Source organism: Aptenodytes forsteri, unplaced genomic scaffold (genome assembly GCF_000699145.1).
Source record: "Aptenodytes forsteri isolate BGI_AS27 unplaced genomic scaffold, ASM69914v1 Scaffold94, whole genome shotgun sequence".
In the NCBI taxonomy this organism is placed as follows: Eukaryota; Metazoa; Chordata; class Aves; order Sphenisciformes; family Spheniscidae; genus Aptenodytes; species Aptenodytes forsteri.
In genome coordinates, this window is record NW_008795017.1 from 3,160,080 (window position 1) to 3,178,233 (window position 18,154).

Genomic DNA, 18,154 nt, shown 5'->3' on the forward strand with positions numbered 1-18,154 from the left:
CTTGGTGAAGCCATGCTGGCTGTCTCAAACCACCTCCCTGTCCTCCATGTGCGTTAGCATAGCTTCCAGGAGGATCTGCTCCATGATCTTCCCAGGCACAGAGGTGACACTGACTGGCCTGTAGTTCCCGGGGTCTTCCTTTTTTCCCTTTTTAAAAATGGGGTTTATGTTTCCCCTTTTCCAGTCAGTGGGAACTTCACCGGACTGCCACGACTTCTCAAATACGAGATACAAAGCAATTGAGTTCTGCCATCAGGCTTACTTTCATTAAATCAGGGATGTGTCCTCTGCAAGTCAGAGGACTGCTGCTTTCTGTTTCCCTATCTTCCGCTTGTCTATGGAAGACAAAATACATCTTGCGTTCCTCTTTCTTTTCGGGGGGGGGACCCACGGGGACGCTAGCCTGTCTGAAGTTTCTGCTGCTTCTGCAAGGTCTTCAGCAGCTTCTTGTTCCTCACACACCTTTGACCAGATATCATGTATGCACCTCTAATTACTTCAGTCTTACTGTTGTGCTTTTTGTTTGTTTTTAGGTGGGTGTGGGATTGCAGCACTTCCTGGCTGTACTTCAGTTTAACTTCTGGCTAGACTTTTGCCTAGGGCAGCAACTTTTGACTTAATGTAGCAGCACTCATTGACTGACTGTGTCTGGTCTGTGGGGATAAAATTGCACGTCCTTGCATTTTTATTCATCATATATACACACCCCAGAACTGTCTGATATACATTTTTTTTTTTAACTTTTAAGAAAATAACCTGGATATGAACTTCCCCCCCACACCGCCTCTGCCTTAAAGAGCAGGAAAGCTTGGTTTTCTCCTCCTCCCCACCCCCCTTTACTCTTCTAGTCAGGTACTTATTCCATTTTCACAAGCACTTGTAACCTTCAGCCACATTCTTGCTGCCAGCTGTCAGTGACTGATCCAAACACTCTGCCCTTTCAGAAAGTGAAGCTTCATTTGTTTAAAGGTTACAGTGCCATTTTCAAGTAGTAAATCAAAAGCTGTCTTTAAACACTCTTGCTATCCAGCATTCCTGGTCCTTTTTATGTTACAGAAGAAACCTGAATCATAGGTGACGACATTCTCACATTTTAGGACTTCTACTCAAATGTCACAATATTTTTATAAGATTCCATTATATTCTGGGGCTGGGCAGGCCATGTAATGTCTTCCCTTAAACCTGACATTTTTCTTTTGTTGGGCTTTGTGCTGTTGCAAATTCATGAGGCTGTAAGATACAGCCTGTGGTATCTGTGCATACAGATACCAGAAATGTACAAACTCCTGTGTGTGAAACCTTCTGAAAATTCAGTCGTCTAGTAAAAGGATAGTGCTGGAAAGGCCTCCTGCACCTTGAATTAGATCATGTTATGTGATATATGAACTAAATCATCTGATCCAGGATGTTGCAATTACGACATTGCTTCAGGGTTTCTCTGAGCTTGCCTTCTTGCAGCCTGTTTTTTGTTTCAGGTTAGTTCCATTCTTTGATTATCTGTTCCGTATCTGTTAAATTTTATGACAAAATAGACAATCCATCTGTATAACTGATACTTCTGCAACACCTGCATCCCTAGATGATGATTATGGTTTTTAACTAAGATTATTAAATCTTGTAGTAGAGCAAGTAGGATTTCTCCATCCTCAGCATTTCACAGGGATGATAAAACTGGTAACTCCTCAGTTGGTATCTCATTTGCTTACTTCATATATTGTTGGGTTTTTCATTGCTTAACTGCAGTGTTTAATGCTTAAACAGTTTCACTGGAGCTGTATTGTTTATATGTATAAAATTGTTTATAATTTCTGTATTATATTTTGAACACAGAAGTATTCCTGTGAGTTTCTGACCAATAATGGAGCTGTAAAACTACACCCTACTCTTTCAACATGTTTAAATCCCTGCCATCTCATCTCACACATCTGAAAACATTTGAAACATCTCAGAAACATTTGAAAATAAATTCATGTGATTCCCCTCCCTTGTGAGATGTGTGAACATTGTGTTCACACATGTAATTACACATTCTCTCTGACTTAAAATTTGCTGATACTCCTTCTCTACTGCTTCTTCCTGTGAATTTGAATTTGTCCTCCTTGTCTTGTGCCAAAGCTTCTGATTTGCAATTAAGTAAGCTTCCAAGCACAGTCTTCCCTTCTCAAACTGCAAAATTAGGTCACATAATGAATGAAATAATAAACTTGGTGTGGGTGAAGCACTGTTGCTGTCCTATGCTTCCTGTCTAAGCTTTCATGATTCACTGTAAAAAAACAGCCTCAGCATTCTCTCAACTCCTTTTCCTGTGCACACGCTGGATTACTTCACAGTCTTATCGGTACACTGAATGTAGCAGTTTTGTCTACTTTTGAGGTTTTAATTGCCTTGTCCTTACAACTTTACTAGCAGACTCTTTTCCCTGATTATTATTAACTTTTTTTTTCCTTTAAATCTCTCCCCTTCCCCTTCTTACCTAATCTTTTCCTCAGAAGAAGAAATTTTCAGTTGCACTTTTGTGTTCCACAGGTTAGGAACGACATCTGGAGGTCAACTGGTCCAACTATCTGCTCAAAGCCAAACCAGTTTTGATGTTAGATCAGGTTGTTCAGGTCCTTGTACAATTGAATTTTGGAAATTTCCAAAGTTAGAGGTTTTGCAGCTCTGCCGGACAGTCTGCCCCATTCACCAATTCTAGGGATTCTTTTCCTACAAAGTAGGATTTCCAGTGTTCCAACTTGCCTGGAGCCTCTTGTCCTTTCACTTTGCATCTCTTAAAAGTAAAACATCCTTTCACATTCTGTTGAGGCCAACCATTTAGACTTCCTTAAACTGAACAATTCCAATTCTCTCAGCTTCTCTATAAGCATCATGTGATCCTACCCTCTAAGCATCTTGGTGACCTTCCATTAAGCTAGGGAATATTTTCATATTTTTCTTGCACTGAGGAGCCAAAAACTAGACATAGCATTCCAGATGTAGTCTCACAAGTGACAAACAGAGGGGAAGAATCACTTCCCTCAACCTGCTGGCTATGCATTTACCAACACAGCCTTGTATGCAGTTGGTGCAAAGGCTTGCTGTTCGTTCCTCTTTGTTCATCTTGTTGTCCACCAGGGCTCTCAGGTCCTCTTTTTCAAGGTGCCTTCTAGCTGGTGAGCACCATCTTGTACCGTTGTATGGTGTCGTTCCATCCTATGTACAGGACTCTGCATTTGCCTTTGAACTTTGTGAAGTTCCTGTCAGCTCAGTTACCCATCCTGTCTGGGTCCCTCTTAGGAGCAGCCCTGCCCTCCAGTGCATCAACTTTGAACTTTGAACCACTGACCATGACCCCAGCAAGTTTTCCACCCACCTTGTAATTTCTCTGTGCAATCCATGTCAGCCTGGTTTGGCTACAAAGATTCTGAGATGCTGTATTGAAAGTCATGCTACAGTGAAAGAAAGGAAATATGTACTGCTCTCCCATTGTCCACCAAGACAGACATCTCCTCCTGGAAGGCAATCAGCTATTGAAACAGTTTGTCCTTTTTAGATCCATTCTGGCTGTTCCCATCCTTTCTTGTCCATCAAGTGCTTGGAAGTGGATTCCAGAAGGATTTGCTCCATGATCATCATGGGCAGTAAGGTTAGGCTGCTGTTCCAGCCTGTAGTTTTCTGGATCCTCCTTGTTGCCCTTCTGGAACACGGACATGACATTTGCCCTTTACCAGTCATCAGGAGCCTCCCCAGGTTGCCATGACCTTTCAAAGGTGATAGAGAACAGCCTGGTAATGGTGTTGACTGGCTCCTTCAGCATGCTTAGATGCATCCTGTGTCATCTCATGGCCCGGTGTGTGTCAAGTTTGCTTTACTGGTCCTTAACTCTGACTTTCTCTACTGTGATACTTCACTGCCCCACACCCTGCTATTAGCATCAGGGAGCTGGGAGACCTGTGAGCAGAGCTTGCCAGTGAAGCCTGAGGCAAAAAAGGCATAGAGTACCTTGACCTTCTCCATGTCCTTTGGCATTAGAACCCCAACCCCACTGAGAGCAGCAGCCCCACATTTGCCTCATTCTTTCTTTTTATTGCCAGTGTATTTATAATGGTTCTTGTTTCCCTTCATAACCCTGGCTAGTTTCAACTCCAGCTGAGCTTGGCTTTCCCAATTCCATCCTTGCATGTTTGGGAGATTCCTGCTGGGTAGCCCATCCCTGCTTCCATGTTCCAAACCTTCGCTTTTTGTGCTTGAGTTGAGGCAGAGGTTGCCCGTTCAGCCAAACTGGCTCTCTGCCACTTCGCTTTTGTGCTTGAGTTGAGGCAGAGGTTGCCCGTTCAGCCAAACTGGCTCTCTGCCATGCCTGCTCAATTTCTAGCTAATCAGAACAGACTGTTCTTGTGCTATGAGCATGTCATCTTTGAAGATCAACCCACTCTTTGTTCCAAACCTTCGCTTTTTGTGCTTGAGTTGAGGCAGAGGTTGCCCGTTCAGCCAAACTGGCTCTCTGCCATGCCTGCTCAATTTCTAGCTAATCAGAACAGACTGTTCTTGTGCTATGAGCATGTCATCTTTGAAGATCAACCCACTCTTCTACCCTCCACAACAGCTTCCCACAGGATCCTGCCTATGAGTTCCCTGAACAAGCCGTAGTCTGTTCTCCTGAAGTCCAAAGTCTGCTATTTTCCTTCCTCCTTTCTCTCAGGGTCTTAAATTCCACCATCTCACGGTTGCTTCGGCGAAGGCTGCCACAGACTTTGTCATCCTCTGGCCAGTTCTTTCTTGTGAGTAACAGATCAGAGTGCCTCCCTGATTGGGCTTGTTGCTCACTTGGGTCAAAAGAAATGTTCTTGATGGTCAGGCATCTCCTGGATTGCTTGCAGCCTGCCAGGCTGCTTTTCATGAATATCTAGGAATGGTTAAACTATTTACTAGATGTTCGTTATCATTAACTCCCTGCTGACAATGTCATCTTTAATGTAATACTGAATTAACTGTACCTCTGATCCTTTTTTTTTCCTGTATTCAGATCTGAGATCCCCTTTAATGCCTTTCTTGGGATCAAATTCCACGGTCTTTGACCCTAAACAGGGATCTCACAATATACACCTCTACTCCTCTCTGGATATAAGCATCCACAGCTCTTCGTACAATTTCATGCTCTTCCCTGGTAGAGGTCTTACTCCAGCCAACCTGTTTTGCTTTGTTTTGTTCTTCCTCTAAGCATGTGTGGGAGCAGTGTCAAAGCTTGTCATGCTTAAGAAAGATTACCTCCAGTATCATGGATTCCATTCATTGCTCCCATTATCTTTTGTCCTTGTAATAATAATGATAGATTTTTAAAATGCATTTAGCCAGAAATGCATTCACTAGTATGCTACATTTACAAAATTAAAGAGTCTAGGACCTTGCACGTTTTTAGAATTTGTTGGAGGTCAGAATTTCACTGGTTTCCCTTACAGATTCCCACAACTGCCAACAAGAAAAATACTGAAAAACGGAGCGTATCTGCAGAGTATTGCACCAGAGGATACTTGAACAGAGCATTGTAGACCTAATTTTAAAAAGTGTAGAACTACCCATGCAGTGAACACTAAAAATTGAGATGGCCAGCAGTTACATAAACATATGTAAACTTGAATTAATATTTCATATGGAATGAATGAGTGGATCTGAAGTCATATCTCTACATGATCTGAAGTTGTACACAAAGGTTATTGAGTTATATTCCTCGCCGTTTGACTGCTGTTGAACCCTCCAGGTGTGTAGGAGCAGGTTGCACCTGCAGTGCTTTTGTGTGTACCAGGTACTTCACACTCCTGCATTATCAATGGAGTGTCAGTGCATCCTGCCAGCGCAGGGGGTGGCAACAAATAGTTGTCTGAAAATTCAAGGTAGGCATCTCTGGTTCTTTTCTTTACCCACGTCTTCCTGTAAACTTGTAAATGATTATTAGAGGTGTGAAATGAGAGTCAGCAAAACCTAAAAGACATTTCAGTTGTTACAGCTAAAGGTAGATGATTAATGGTTTCCAAACAATAATGAAAGGGGCTATTAGTTGCGACTGCAGATTTCAAGAATTACCAAGGCGGCTCTAAACATTTAAATAAAAATAGCTTGTTTTGACTCTAAATGAAAAACGTTAGAGAAAATTCTTGTGTTCTGTTAATACATGCATTATCATAACTTTTATTTGATTTGTTTTAGATGAGAAGATTGTGGAAAAAATCCGAGCTTTACAAATGAAAGCTGAAGACTATGATGTTGTTAAGGTGATTGGAAGAGGGGCTTTTGGAGAAGTGCAGCTGGTAAGAATGTAATGATTTAATGATTAGACAGATTTACACCTCTAGCCAAAACCTTCCCCAGTCTTGCATGCTTTATATCTAAAAATGCATTCTTATAAAGAATAAGTCTTATTTTCATTGTATCGTGAGGTCATTTCTGTGCATAGTAAAAACAGTACATCTGAGTTTGAAACATGATGGGTTGGAAGGGAAGGACCTGGGAAACAGTTTGCTATCCTTTGATCAAAGTGGAAAAGGCAGTTCATGGCAATTCTAAATTTTTTTGGCTGCAAGCATCACTGTATGACAATATCTGAAACCTTCCTATGAAAGGGCAAGCTAATAGTGCAACAAAAAAATTTTGTGTTGCTCTTATAATTGTGATGCTTGCATTGTATTTAACTGGTATGACTCATGTAAGATTTTTTTAAGACTCTTTCTTAACATTGTCCACTCAACATTGTATCCTGTATAATATCTACTGTAAGAATGGGACTACTTTTTAAATTCATATTGCAGAGAAATTCTGTTTAAAAAAGAAGCAATCAAAATACAAAAAGTAACATAGTGTATCATGCATAGGCTGCTTTTCATTTAATTTTGATTTTCCCTGGACTTCCAAGGGAAGTGATAAATAGCACAAAAATGTGAACATATGTATAAGGTGGATTAATATGTCAGTTTTGAAATACGCTATGAATGTAAGCTCCGAATAGAATCTGAGAATACAAACACTGGGGCAAGTTATCATGAGCTAACAGATAACTGCATATCAGCTGATCCATGATAATTTTCTCTGTAAGAATTTTTAGAGGAAGAGAGGTGTGAAGCAAGTCAATGGAAAAGGGAGCAACTAATTTGCAGCAACTGAAGCTTGTTACCTTGTTACCACAAGGCAACAAAAATTACCCTTTTGCCTTGTGCCTTTTGGCATGGAACTGACATTTTACTGTTCTGTGCTAATTTTGCACTAGGAAGCTGGGAAAATCATATTGTCTTGTAACGTACAGCAATTTTGGAAAATACAAAGATGTTTTGGAGTTTTGTTGAGCAATGTGGCAGGGTCTTAGCTCTGAAGTGCTTATAGGAGGTACACAACGTATAATGGCGATAAATTTATTATCCATTTATGAAATTATTTGCATTTTCAATATTAGTATCGGTGAAATTGGTTGGAACTGGGGAGAAAACCCCTGCAACTAGCCTAACACTATTTTGCGTGGCTCATGGGTAATTTGCAAGTTTAGATGTAATTCATGTGGCAGTTAACAACATTTAATCAGCAATTTTTAGTAATTTATTTCATTTTTCAAGGCAACTTCATCCAAGTGTGGCAACATGAGAATGTAGCGCTCTCTTCCCTATTTCTTTCTGGGTCATTTGCACTTTGTTTTTATCCAGAAGAATTTATAAATTATGGAGAGGAGTATTTCCAAAGATCTTAATTTTCGAACAAGACTTTAAAGAATTAATATGTATCTTGCATATGCTTTTATATGCTTGCTGGCAAGAGATTAAAAACAAAACCTTCAGCAGAACCTTACCTATTTGAAAGGGGCTGCTGCAGGGAGCTTTGTAAGAAAGCAGTCTACTCTTTGTCTTTTCACTGACAGTCACATCAAATGGTTTGTTTAAAAGTCTTTATTAGACATTTTAATCATTATATATATTCACTTGTAGTGACTAATAGAGATGCTCCTTTTTCATGCACTTGCATGGGAAGTCAGCAAAGAATCAAGTTGTAAGGAGCAGAGTTCCTCGTCTGTTTGTTAGGGAGGGAAGATGAAAAAGAGAAGAACCCAATAACAGAAGTCATATGCATTTTTTTGGATGTCACACTAATATATCTACTGGAAGTATCCAAGAGAATTGTATTTTAATGTGCTTCAAAAATCAAAATACATTGTTTTCATATGTATATTTCTAAGAACTTAAGGGTTTTCTAAATAATTTTCATTTTCTTTTTAACATTTCATTTAAAATATAAGTTCTTAATTTGTTCTGGCTTAGAATGGAAACAACTTCTTAATTCACTGTGTCACAATGTAAATTTTAAAGTAGAGATGATTTTTTCAGTGTATGTACTGCAATTAGGTAGTTTGAGGGGTCTGAAGGCAAACTTTACTTCTCATTTGCCTCATGATTATATGTAATGGTAAAATGCATAGTACCTTGGTCATATAATGATATTTTTTGTTTTTTTTTTGTTGTTGTTGTTATGGAGTTTTTTTGTTCTTTAAGTAAGTTCTTCAAGACCCAAAATAAAAAAAGCTAAGAATGCTTGGTACTGGAAGGGAACTTCTGTGTGTCCATATAGAGCTCTTCTGTACTTCATGCCAATTTAAAAGAACACTTTTTTTCTGGAATGTAAAAATATAAGTAGAAGTCATAATGCTATGTAGTCTTACAGCTAAAAAGCGGTGGGTTAATAAATAGAACTGTAGACCTGAACTAATATTAGCTGGTGATGAGGGCATACATACCTAGATTTTTTGCCTCACAAGGTATGATACAAGTTTAAACTATTGAGCTAAGCTATATCTATTTCTACTCCATTCAAAATGTTAACACCGCAGTTGCAGATGATAGATTTGCAGTAATCAAATTATTTTGCAACACATTCTGTGATCAAAATAGAAATTTGCTTCAGTGGGGGCTAAACACAGAAAGAACCGTAAATAAAACATGATTAAGTATATGAGTTAAATTCATGAATGTCATGTTATCAGTGTGTGCCATTGTGCACATTGTGTAAATATTTGTAGCACAAATATTTGTTAAATATTCATAATATTTAAATATAACAAGCCAAATAAATGAGTATGTTAACATATAGCATAAAATAGTCAGCTATGACCTCCTTCATTTATGCCATTGTGCACATTGTGTAAATATTTGTAGCACAAATATTTGTTAAATATTCATAATATTTAAATATAACAAGCCAAATAAATGAGTATGTTAACATATAGCATAAAATAGTCAGCTGTCAGCTATGTCATTTAACTTTGTTTCGCCCAAGCTTTCTGCTTTCTGCTGCAACACATTCTGTGATCAAAATAGAAATTTGCTTCAGTGGGGGCTAAACACAGAAAGAACCGTAAATAAAACATGATTAAGTATATGAGTTAAATTCATGAATGTCATGTTATCAGTGTGTGCCATTGTGCACATTGTGTAAATATTTGTAGCACAAATATTTGTTAAATATTCGTAATATTTAAATATAACAAGCCAAATAAATGAGTATGTTAACATATAGCATAAAATAGTCAGCTATGACCTCCTTCATTTAACTTTGTTTCGCCCAAGCTTTCTGCTCCAGTAAAGCATTTTCATGTGAAAGAAGTGGTGTGGAGAGATCAGCTTTCTGGATTCTAGCAAGAAAGGAAAACACATTCTCTACTGTTGTATCTTACAGCTAGATTTTTAAAAAAGCCTCGCTTCTGCCCCCCCCCCCCCCCCCCAGATGACTCTGGTCTGAGCATCTGACTTTGGTGGAAAAACAATTTCCTATAACTCCAGAAGTATTAAACTCTGCTCTTGAGCTCTGGCCTCTGGCTTTGCTGCGTCTGTGGCGATGGAGAAAGCTAAGAAAATAATTGCCAGCTGCCAGATTGCTTCTTTGCTTATGCAGTGCCGTGGATAAAAGTGACTGGTGTCTAGGGCAGACAGAAAAATTGAATTATGGTGCTTAATATGTTACCTGCAGTTCATGCAGAAACAGTAATTTATGAAAGCACATCCTGAGTACCTCTTGTTTGTTTTCACTTGAGGGAAAATCCTCTTGATTTGAAATTGAAACATATCCTCAGTTCCTTCTCCCAGGTCTAATCACAAAGTATTGTAACACTGCAGTGACGCAGCAGACTGACTTGATCATGTACTGGAATAGAGAACTAAAGCAAGGCTAACTCTTTCTTCTGTTTGGGTAGTAAAGGATGGTCTGGGTGACGGTCTTTACTATGTGATTTCTTAGTGTTGCAAACCAGCGGTTGTCATAGCCTATGTAAACAGGTGCTGGTTTAGTTTTTTCCATTAAGTGCTTTGTTTATTAGGTTTAGTTCCCAGCCACTGCTGATGTACACTTCTGTAATAATGCAAGTAAAGCAGTCGTGGTCTATTACATGAAAATTTGTCAGGACATAAACTTTGGTACCCTATCTGTAGTAATTTCATATGGCTTTATTAAGTATTTTAGGATGTTTGTCATTATTTCAAACCTTAGAGTTCATTTCACAACTCCACTCTAGGATCTTCAATTTCTTTTATCATAAAAGAGATGGTACCGTTATCAATACTACATACTCAATCTGATAACTTCAAATAGATATGTTATTTTCTTTGCCTACAGATTGTCTTCTGATGTGAATGCTGTAGAAATTATGGATGCATTTTGTGCGTACTTGTTTCTTGAAAGTCTTAGATTAATGAAGCAGAGTAGAGGGAAATTCTTATTTCTTAATGCATTTTCAGAAGTTAAACGAGGCCATGTTACTCAGTGCTGATGGCATGAAGGGATTTTCCTACCTATTTTGAGAGTTACCCTGGTGAGCTGCAGTTTAAATTTGGCAGTTCATTTAAACAGTTGGAAGAAATTGAAACATCATGACAGTTTAATACATGAATAATCTGCTATATGAGCCAATATATGTATGTACAAATATAGCTCTGGGTAAAGAGCACAGTGGCTAGCAGCTAAATAGGCTGTCTCCAGGGGCCATGGTGGTGATATAAGAAGTAATGTCACCGGTAGGTCTGTTCACCTGTAAGGCATGACGAGACACACTCAGCCTTTGGGTGTGCCAGTATACTAGTTGTTGCTTTGGTTCCTTGATTTTTGTACAGAAAATCAACCTATCTTGAAATTTTCTCAAGAAATAATTTAGCCAACTAATAACCTCTTGGCACTACCTTAGAGAGGTGCACAGACTGTGATTTCTGGTCCCCCTGCCCCTGTTTACTTTGCTTCTCCTATGCATGAGCTTGCTTCAGGCTGTGCTGACTTCTCGAGAATTTTTTTTCCCGAGTAGCGGGAGACAATTTTTCTCGTAAACGAAGGCAGCTATACTAACTACACCCAGGCAAGAGTACACAACGATTTTAGGAATTGTAAACTACTAAATACATTGCAGAGCTTTACATGAACTTTCACAGAAAATGCATCTTCAGTTAAACAGTATCTTTTTGAGGTTGCTGATCTTTGTGTTTCTTGTGGTTTTGAGCAGGATTACAAAAGCTCTACTTCATGGCGTAGTTTGTGGTGTACCACCAAGTCTTTGTAAATGATCCCACGTGGGATTAGTAAATGGGAGGGAGGTAGTTTTCAAAATCCTTTTTTAGGACACCTTCACTAGCTGGTTGATAGTTAATATCTTAAAATATACATGCTTATAGAGTTGTTAATGCATGCCAATAACGTGTTTCTGTTTTGGTGTTTGGTTGGAGGTTTTTTTGATCTAGCTGTACAGAATGTTATTGGTTAGTGTTAAACTATGCAAGATGCTAATCCTAAAACTTTTGTACCTATATCTTGAGAGCAAAAATTTGAGTAGGCAGACTACTGGAGTCAGCTCTCATTTTTATGCTCATAGCCATAGTGAGGAAGAACATATGCTTGTATTAGTGCATCTTCAATAAAACAGCTACCTCCGAAGAGCTCCCGCAGCCCTGAGGTGCATCCTTCTCGTAGCCCTGCAGCTCCTCTTCTGGGGTTGCAGCGGCAGCTGCAGCAGTTGGCCAGGCTCTGGCATATCTTCCTTCATTTGGCATCCTTCTTGTTCCACCTCTGCTATGTTTTTTTGGAGCAGCTGTTAGGTTTTTCTTTCCAGGCTTGGAAGTTCTCAAATCCTTACTGTGTTGAAAATTGTGTATATGAAGATCTGGAGGCATCGCATCCCAAAAAGTAGTTTGCATGTAGGAGAAATATACTATGCTGGTATTCAATTTTTTTACAAGGCATTTTAAAAAAAGTTGTTTCTCTTCTTTCTCAACCAACAGGTTCGCCATAAAATGACACAGAAGGTTTATGCAATGAAGCTACTTAGTAAATTTGAAATGATCAAGAGATCAGATTCTGCCTTTTTCTGGGAAGAAAGAGATATCATGGCCTTTGCCAACAGTCCGTGGGTGGTTCAGGTAAGGAAGACATATAAGAGTAAAATAATAATAATAAAGCCATAAATCTTTCTCAGTCTTGAGCTGGTTTTGAATTTACATCTAAACTCAAATAACAGTTTAGGTTCAATTTTAATTTTTAAAGATACCTATTTACAGCAATTTCACAGAGTTTTGTGTATTTGGCTGTGTTAGCGAGTAGATTAGAGTCATAGAATCGTAGAATCATTAAGGTTGGAAAAGACCTCTAAGATCATCGAGTCCAACCGTCAACCCAACACCACCATGCCCACTAAACCATGTCCCTAAGTGCCTCATCTGCGTGTCTTTTAAATACTTCCAGCGATGGGGACTCAACCACTTCCCTGGGCAGCCTGGTCCAATGTTTAACCACTCTTTCAGTAAAGAAATTTTTCCTCATGTCCAATCTAAACCTCCCCTGGCGCAACTTGAGGCCATTTCCAGATTAATTTACATTTGAGTCACTACAAATGCATCATAAAACAGAATTAAACAGATTTTTGAAATATCCATGTAATTATTTGGAATAATAGGGAGGTTACCTTTCCAACTAAGAAAAAATCTGTAAAAATGTAGAAACAAATGTCAACATTATTTCCAGCCTTTCCTCATGATACAGTCAGTTGATCACAGGCAATTAGTATTAAGAGTGCTTTAAGTAGTTACTGTCTTTTCAGCTGTGATACGGTAGATGGATGAGTGCACGCTCCTGGGCTCCCGCAAGGCAGGAGGTTGTAGCAGTGGTTTGCTTGAAACCATCTTCTGTTTAGTGGTCAGTTACTGCATCTCAGCTCAGAAGTAATATCCAAGTAATGGAGAGTTGACTTCTTCAGCTGGTCTTGAACACTGTTGCTTGCAGCTGTCTCATGACATGTATCATCATCATGTTTGTAATATGAATTATGCCTTTGGGAAGAATTAGTACTAAATATTGCAGTTTGTTGTAACTGGTAAATTGCACCAACTAATAAAATGAGTAGTGAAAGCATATGCTTAGAGAAATTGTTAGTACTTCATTTCGTTAAATAATTGATACATGTAAATGCTTTCACATACGTTGCCATGCTTCTGTATGTTTAATAAGTAAAGACTGGCCTTAAGCTTTCCATATATTCTTCGTAACACTTTACCTGATATATGCAAGAAATGTTTTACAAGTTGTTTTTTTTTTTATTTAGGTGTTATGCTCTTTTGAGCATATTCTGTGTTCTTGCCTATATTCAGCAGAAATACTTAACCAAATAGATTGATTTTTGTTTAGTTCTTTGTTTTTGCTCGATTGACAGTAGTTGTCTGGAATTATTTTTATTTTTCACATGCAGTTGAAAGTAACAAGAAATGTAGGAGACTCAATTTTCAAAGGAAAGTGTAGCAAGCGTGATATAAATGTGTGTGTGTATTTGTAAGTAGCAAATTAACTAAAGTGTAGTTGCAATTGTGCCTTCTATGATGAAGTGTATTAGTGTGATATATTTAGGTAATGTGGTCCAGTGGGATAGGACATTGAGCTGGTTTTAAGAAAATGTAGGTCCTGTTCTGAGCTAGAAACTGGGACAGATCACACTGCTTCTCTGTGCCTTCTTTTTTATGTGAAAAACAAGTGAAACCAGAGCCCTAGAGAATTTTGATTTTTTTTTTTTTTTTTTGATGAAATCCCTTGAGAGCAATAATAAAAGTGCTGTATAAAGGCATAGTGATGGTGTTTATTATTGTGTTATATTAATATCTTTACATGTGAGAATACAGAGACTATTTTGGATTTTAATTTAGATTTTAATGACCAAATGCATTATCATATTATATATTGTATGTACTATCCATTTGTGAAAACAAATACAGTGCAATATATATCTATTAAAATACTTATTTATAATATAGGTCTTCTGTCACTAATACACAATAAATTTTAATCTAAAGGTCAAATCTCCTTAATAATGTTCCTGCCTTTCATGGTTCCTCATCCTCCACAAACTCCCTGTTTTTGATTTCCTCCTTTCCACTCATCCTTTTTTTCAATTGCCTTCGAATTTTGTGTGGGTAACTTAAAAATGTGAATTATTTTAGTTTTTAATGTAAAGGAGCAGTATTCCCTGAGAAATAAGCTGAGAGACTTTCGGAGACTTTTCCACACCAGTCATTGAACATTTGATAGTAATGCTTTTTGCTAGTTTGGGCCATTTTCAGACCGAGTAATCACTGGGTGAAATCTAAAACTTCAGCACTCTAGGTCTGAAATACATTTTAAAGAGATTAAACTTAGTTTCACTATTATGCCAGTAGGAAACATACTAGCTGCAATCTAAAGCAGACCGTTACTTTATTGTTAAGGATAATTTCTTTGTATTATGTTATAGTTGTCTTCAGGAACATTTTTTTCTTTTTCCTTCTTGTTTTAATATACGTGTTGATTTAGGACAAAATCAGTAGTGACCAGTGTTTTTCTACATATGTACAGAGATAAGAGGATTTGTAATATATGAAACTGAGAAACAATCTAAGATGCTGTTCACTGTTGAGCTACTTTCAAATCAATACATGATGCTCCATGTCTCAGATTTGATGTTTTGCGTTTTGACTCAGTGATACTTTTTAATGCCAGGAAACATGGATATACATACATGGCTTATACTACTAAAATAATCAGGAAGTCTTTTTCGCTTTCTTAAAAATGAAAATGATCGTGTTTTGAAGTTCAGTAAATTTCAAGGTACTGTCATAATTAATAGAAAATGTAGATTATCTGAATACAAAAAATAAAGTTACTTTACATCAGTCTTGAAAATATATGCTCAGGTTTGATGAAACTTCAAGATAAAGTGCTTTATTCTTTTTCCTAGCTGTCTCTGAAAAGTAATTGCTCTTTTTTCTTTTCCTTTTTTTTTAATGTTGCAGCTATTTTGTGCCTTTCAAGATGACAAATACTTGTACATGGTAATGGAATACATGCCAGGTGGAGATCTTGTAAACCTTATGAGCAATTACGATGTGCCTGAGAAATGGGCCAAGTTCTATACAGCTGAAGTTGTTCTTGCTCTTGATGCAATTCACTCCATGGGCTTGATACACAGAGATGTGAAGCCTGACAATATGCTTTTAGATAAACATGGGCATCTGAAGCTGGCAGATTTTGGCACTTGCATGAAAATGGATGAAGTAAGTATGCAGCTGAATAATTTATCATCTATAAAACTGTAATTCTGAGGTTATTTTCTTACGAGTTATAATACCCAAAGGAATATTCCATCAAGTGGTCCACTTGGTTGGAAAGCTGTTCCTTGTCTCCTAGTTTTAAATAAAAGGATACTTTAAATAGTGTAACCTTGTCTATAATAAACTGTTCTGGCACACGGAAGAAGGATGTAAACTTACTTTTTGTTATTTTTGAAAGCATGTGTGTTTATGAATTTCTGAGGTTCATTTTTTTGCCAAATGTCTGAAAAGCTTATGAGACAACTCCTAGTTTCAACATTAGTAACCTTGGAACAGTTCATAAACTGACATTTTTCTGTAAATTAAATTATTTTATGGGCAAGAAACAGTCCCTATTTTTTTTTTTTACTGTGTCTAATTGTTCTCATAGCATCCTCTAGTGGTCATTAAAATGAGGTGACAGTAAGGCAGCAGTGGTATGTGATATATTGATTAAAATTTATGTTAGCTATTTATCAAGATGTCACACATTTTAATTGTCCAGATTTTACCATGTACAGCCAAATACACAGTTTTCTAATGAGATTGTGTAAGAATATTTTATTTTTAACAGGATGTAATGCCTTATATTATTAAAGGAGACTTAAAAATAAAGCTACCTTTTGTAGTTTGCACTTTTAAAATCTTCCCTGACAGTGTTATGCTGTAACTTACACAATATATTCTTCCTGTGAAAAATTGTCCCAGATTTGTAACAGATTCTAAAAAACCTCTGTATGAATGTATGTTATCATTTGCCTGGCCTTTGAAAGGTTTCTGTATTCATGTTGGGAAGGATGATCCTTTTAAGCTTACTTGCTTTAATGTATTGGATTTTTTTCTGTATTGTTTAGGCAGTGCTTGGTATAATGTTTGCAATCTACTTAATTTGCAGCATCATTAAGTTAATGTCTCTTTGGCTGTATCTAGAAGTACTGTCTCTGGTCAGGGGTTTTTTCTTTCCCATGACAATATATTAACTTCATTGTATAAATACAGCTGTTTATTGAGGTTCAGTAGTCTATTTAGTTTTGCTGATACTGTAGTTGTTATTCTAAAGGCAGATAGATTGTTTACCTCCACTTTGATGATTTGCTTGCCTATATTTTAGGGGACAGCATTTACTTTAACTGAAAAAAATCAAAAGTAGTACTTGTTCTCTTAATTAGTCCTTAAAAAAATTAATCTTGGTTTTGCGCCAATAGACTGTAGGTCTTACAGGAATCTGATGTTCATCAGAAGACACAATTAAAAAAGCATCAGAAAGTTCATAAAATAAATATACAAAAAAAAGGTGATCCCTTATGCTATTTTCGGGATCCCAGAAATGGTGAACCTAACCCTTTTTTCCTTTTTTCTTTTTCGTTGTTGTTGTTAAAATAATGGAATACTAAAATGTGGTTGATCATCTTATAAATGTGAGAAGTGCATGCACATTCCTCGTAAAGAGTTACAGTGAGCTCCAGTTTGGACTGGGCATCATCAATGAACCAGTGATCTCCTAAAATGTAATCTGTTAAAAAATTAACTTCTTTAAGTTCCTCATGTTTCTCAGACTCAGTGGAATGGCAAAAATTTTTTATACAGGAAGCTTTAGAAGTTGAGAGGTTCTGGATTGTCTCCAAATCTCATGCTACTTCTTACAAAACATGAACACATCCCAGCTGTGTAAATATAATATTGATGTTGGCAGGATGATTTCTAAAAAATACATGCTTACCCAATACTTATTTATTTTTTCTGATTTGGAGTTGTTTCAGCAGTTGTGCACATTAGCATCTTCCTTATGCTGTTGAGAGCCCAGGAAAATTCTGCTGCAATTTGGTGAGAGACTTTTTTGACCTTTGCTGTGGAATTGAATTCAGTGTCCTCATAAGTCTTCCAGGCCAGTTCAGACACTTGCAGCAGAATTCCTCCTTACCAGTATGGAAAAGAATTGCTAAGTGTTTTAGTGATCTTTTCCAACATAAAAGGAACTGGCCTGTTTATGTAACTCAATTGTGATGGTTTTGGGGTTTGTGGGTTGTTTTTTTTTTTTATTTATTTTTTGCTTTTTTAAAAATCTGCAACAAGGTGAGTATTTCTGTAATTGAATAAAGAATAGAGTTGGCCTCAAAGTTTTAGTAGGAATTGTAGTTCCCTTTTGGTATTTAGGAATGATAAGGTAGCCCAGGGCAGGTTTCACCAGACTTCAGGTTTTCTGTAAGAAACTAGACAGTAGCATGGTTGGCTTTCGTAGGTATCGTAGAGCCAGGAACTGCTCGTGCTGCCAGGCTCAGTACATCATGCTGTCTTGTTCTAACTGAGCTTTTAGAAGAGCACAGGTTTAGAGGGTATCTGTTGCAGAGAGATGTGACTGAAAGAAGAGATGTTTACCACTTGGGATTATCACCTCAGCTCAGGCAGTTTAGCTGAAAGAAGGAATGTGTTCCTCTTTTTAGAACTCAACATATTTCTCATTGAAGCTCTTCCAAGACTCCTGCTGGATACTTCTTGCTTCAGTTCATTGCCTGCAGCACGCTGCGCAAGACCTGGTGCAGTGTTAACACCTGATCTGAGCTATC

The 18,154-nt window shown here is 37.6% G+C and overlaps 1 protein-coding gene across 1 annotated transcript in view; it reads left to right on the forward strand.

Moving 5' to 3' along the window:
- The window catches only part of ROCK2 (Rho associated coiled-coil containing protein kinase 2), a 63,085-nt gene that overhangs the window by 5,909 nt on the left and 39,022 nt on the right, over positions 1-18,154 (forward strand). Inside the window, 3 exon segments of the mRNA XM_009275577.1 lie at positions 6,184-6,284; positions 12,264-12,401; positions 15,294-15,554. Of these exon segments, the coding sequence (XP_009273852.1) occupies positions 6,219-6,284; positions 12,264-12,401; positions 15,294-15,554 (465 nt within the window). The 5' untranslated portion in view covers positions 6,184-6,218.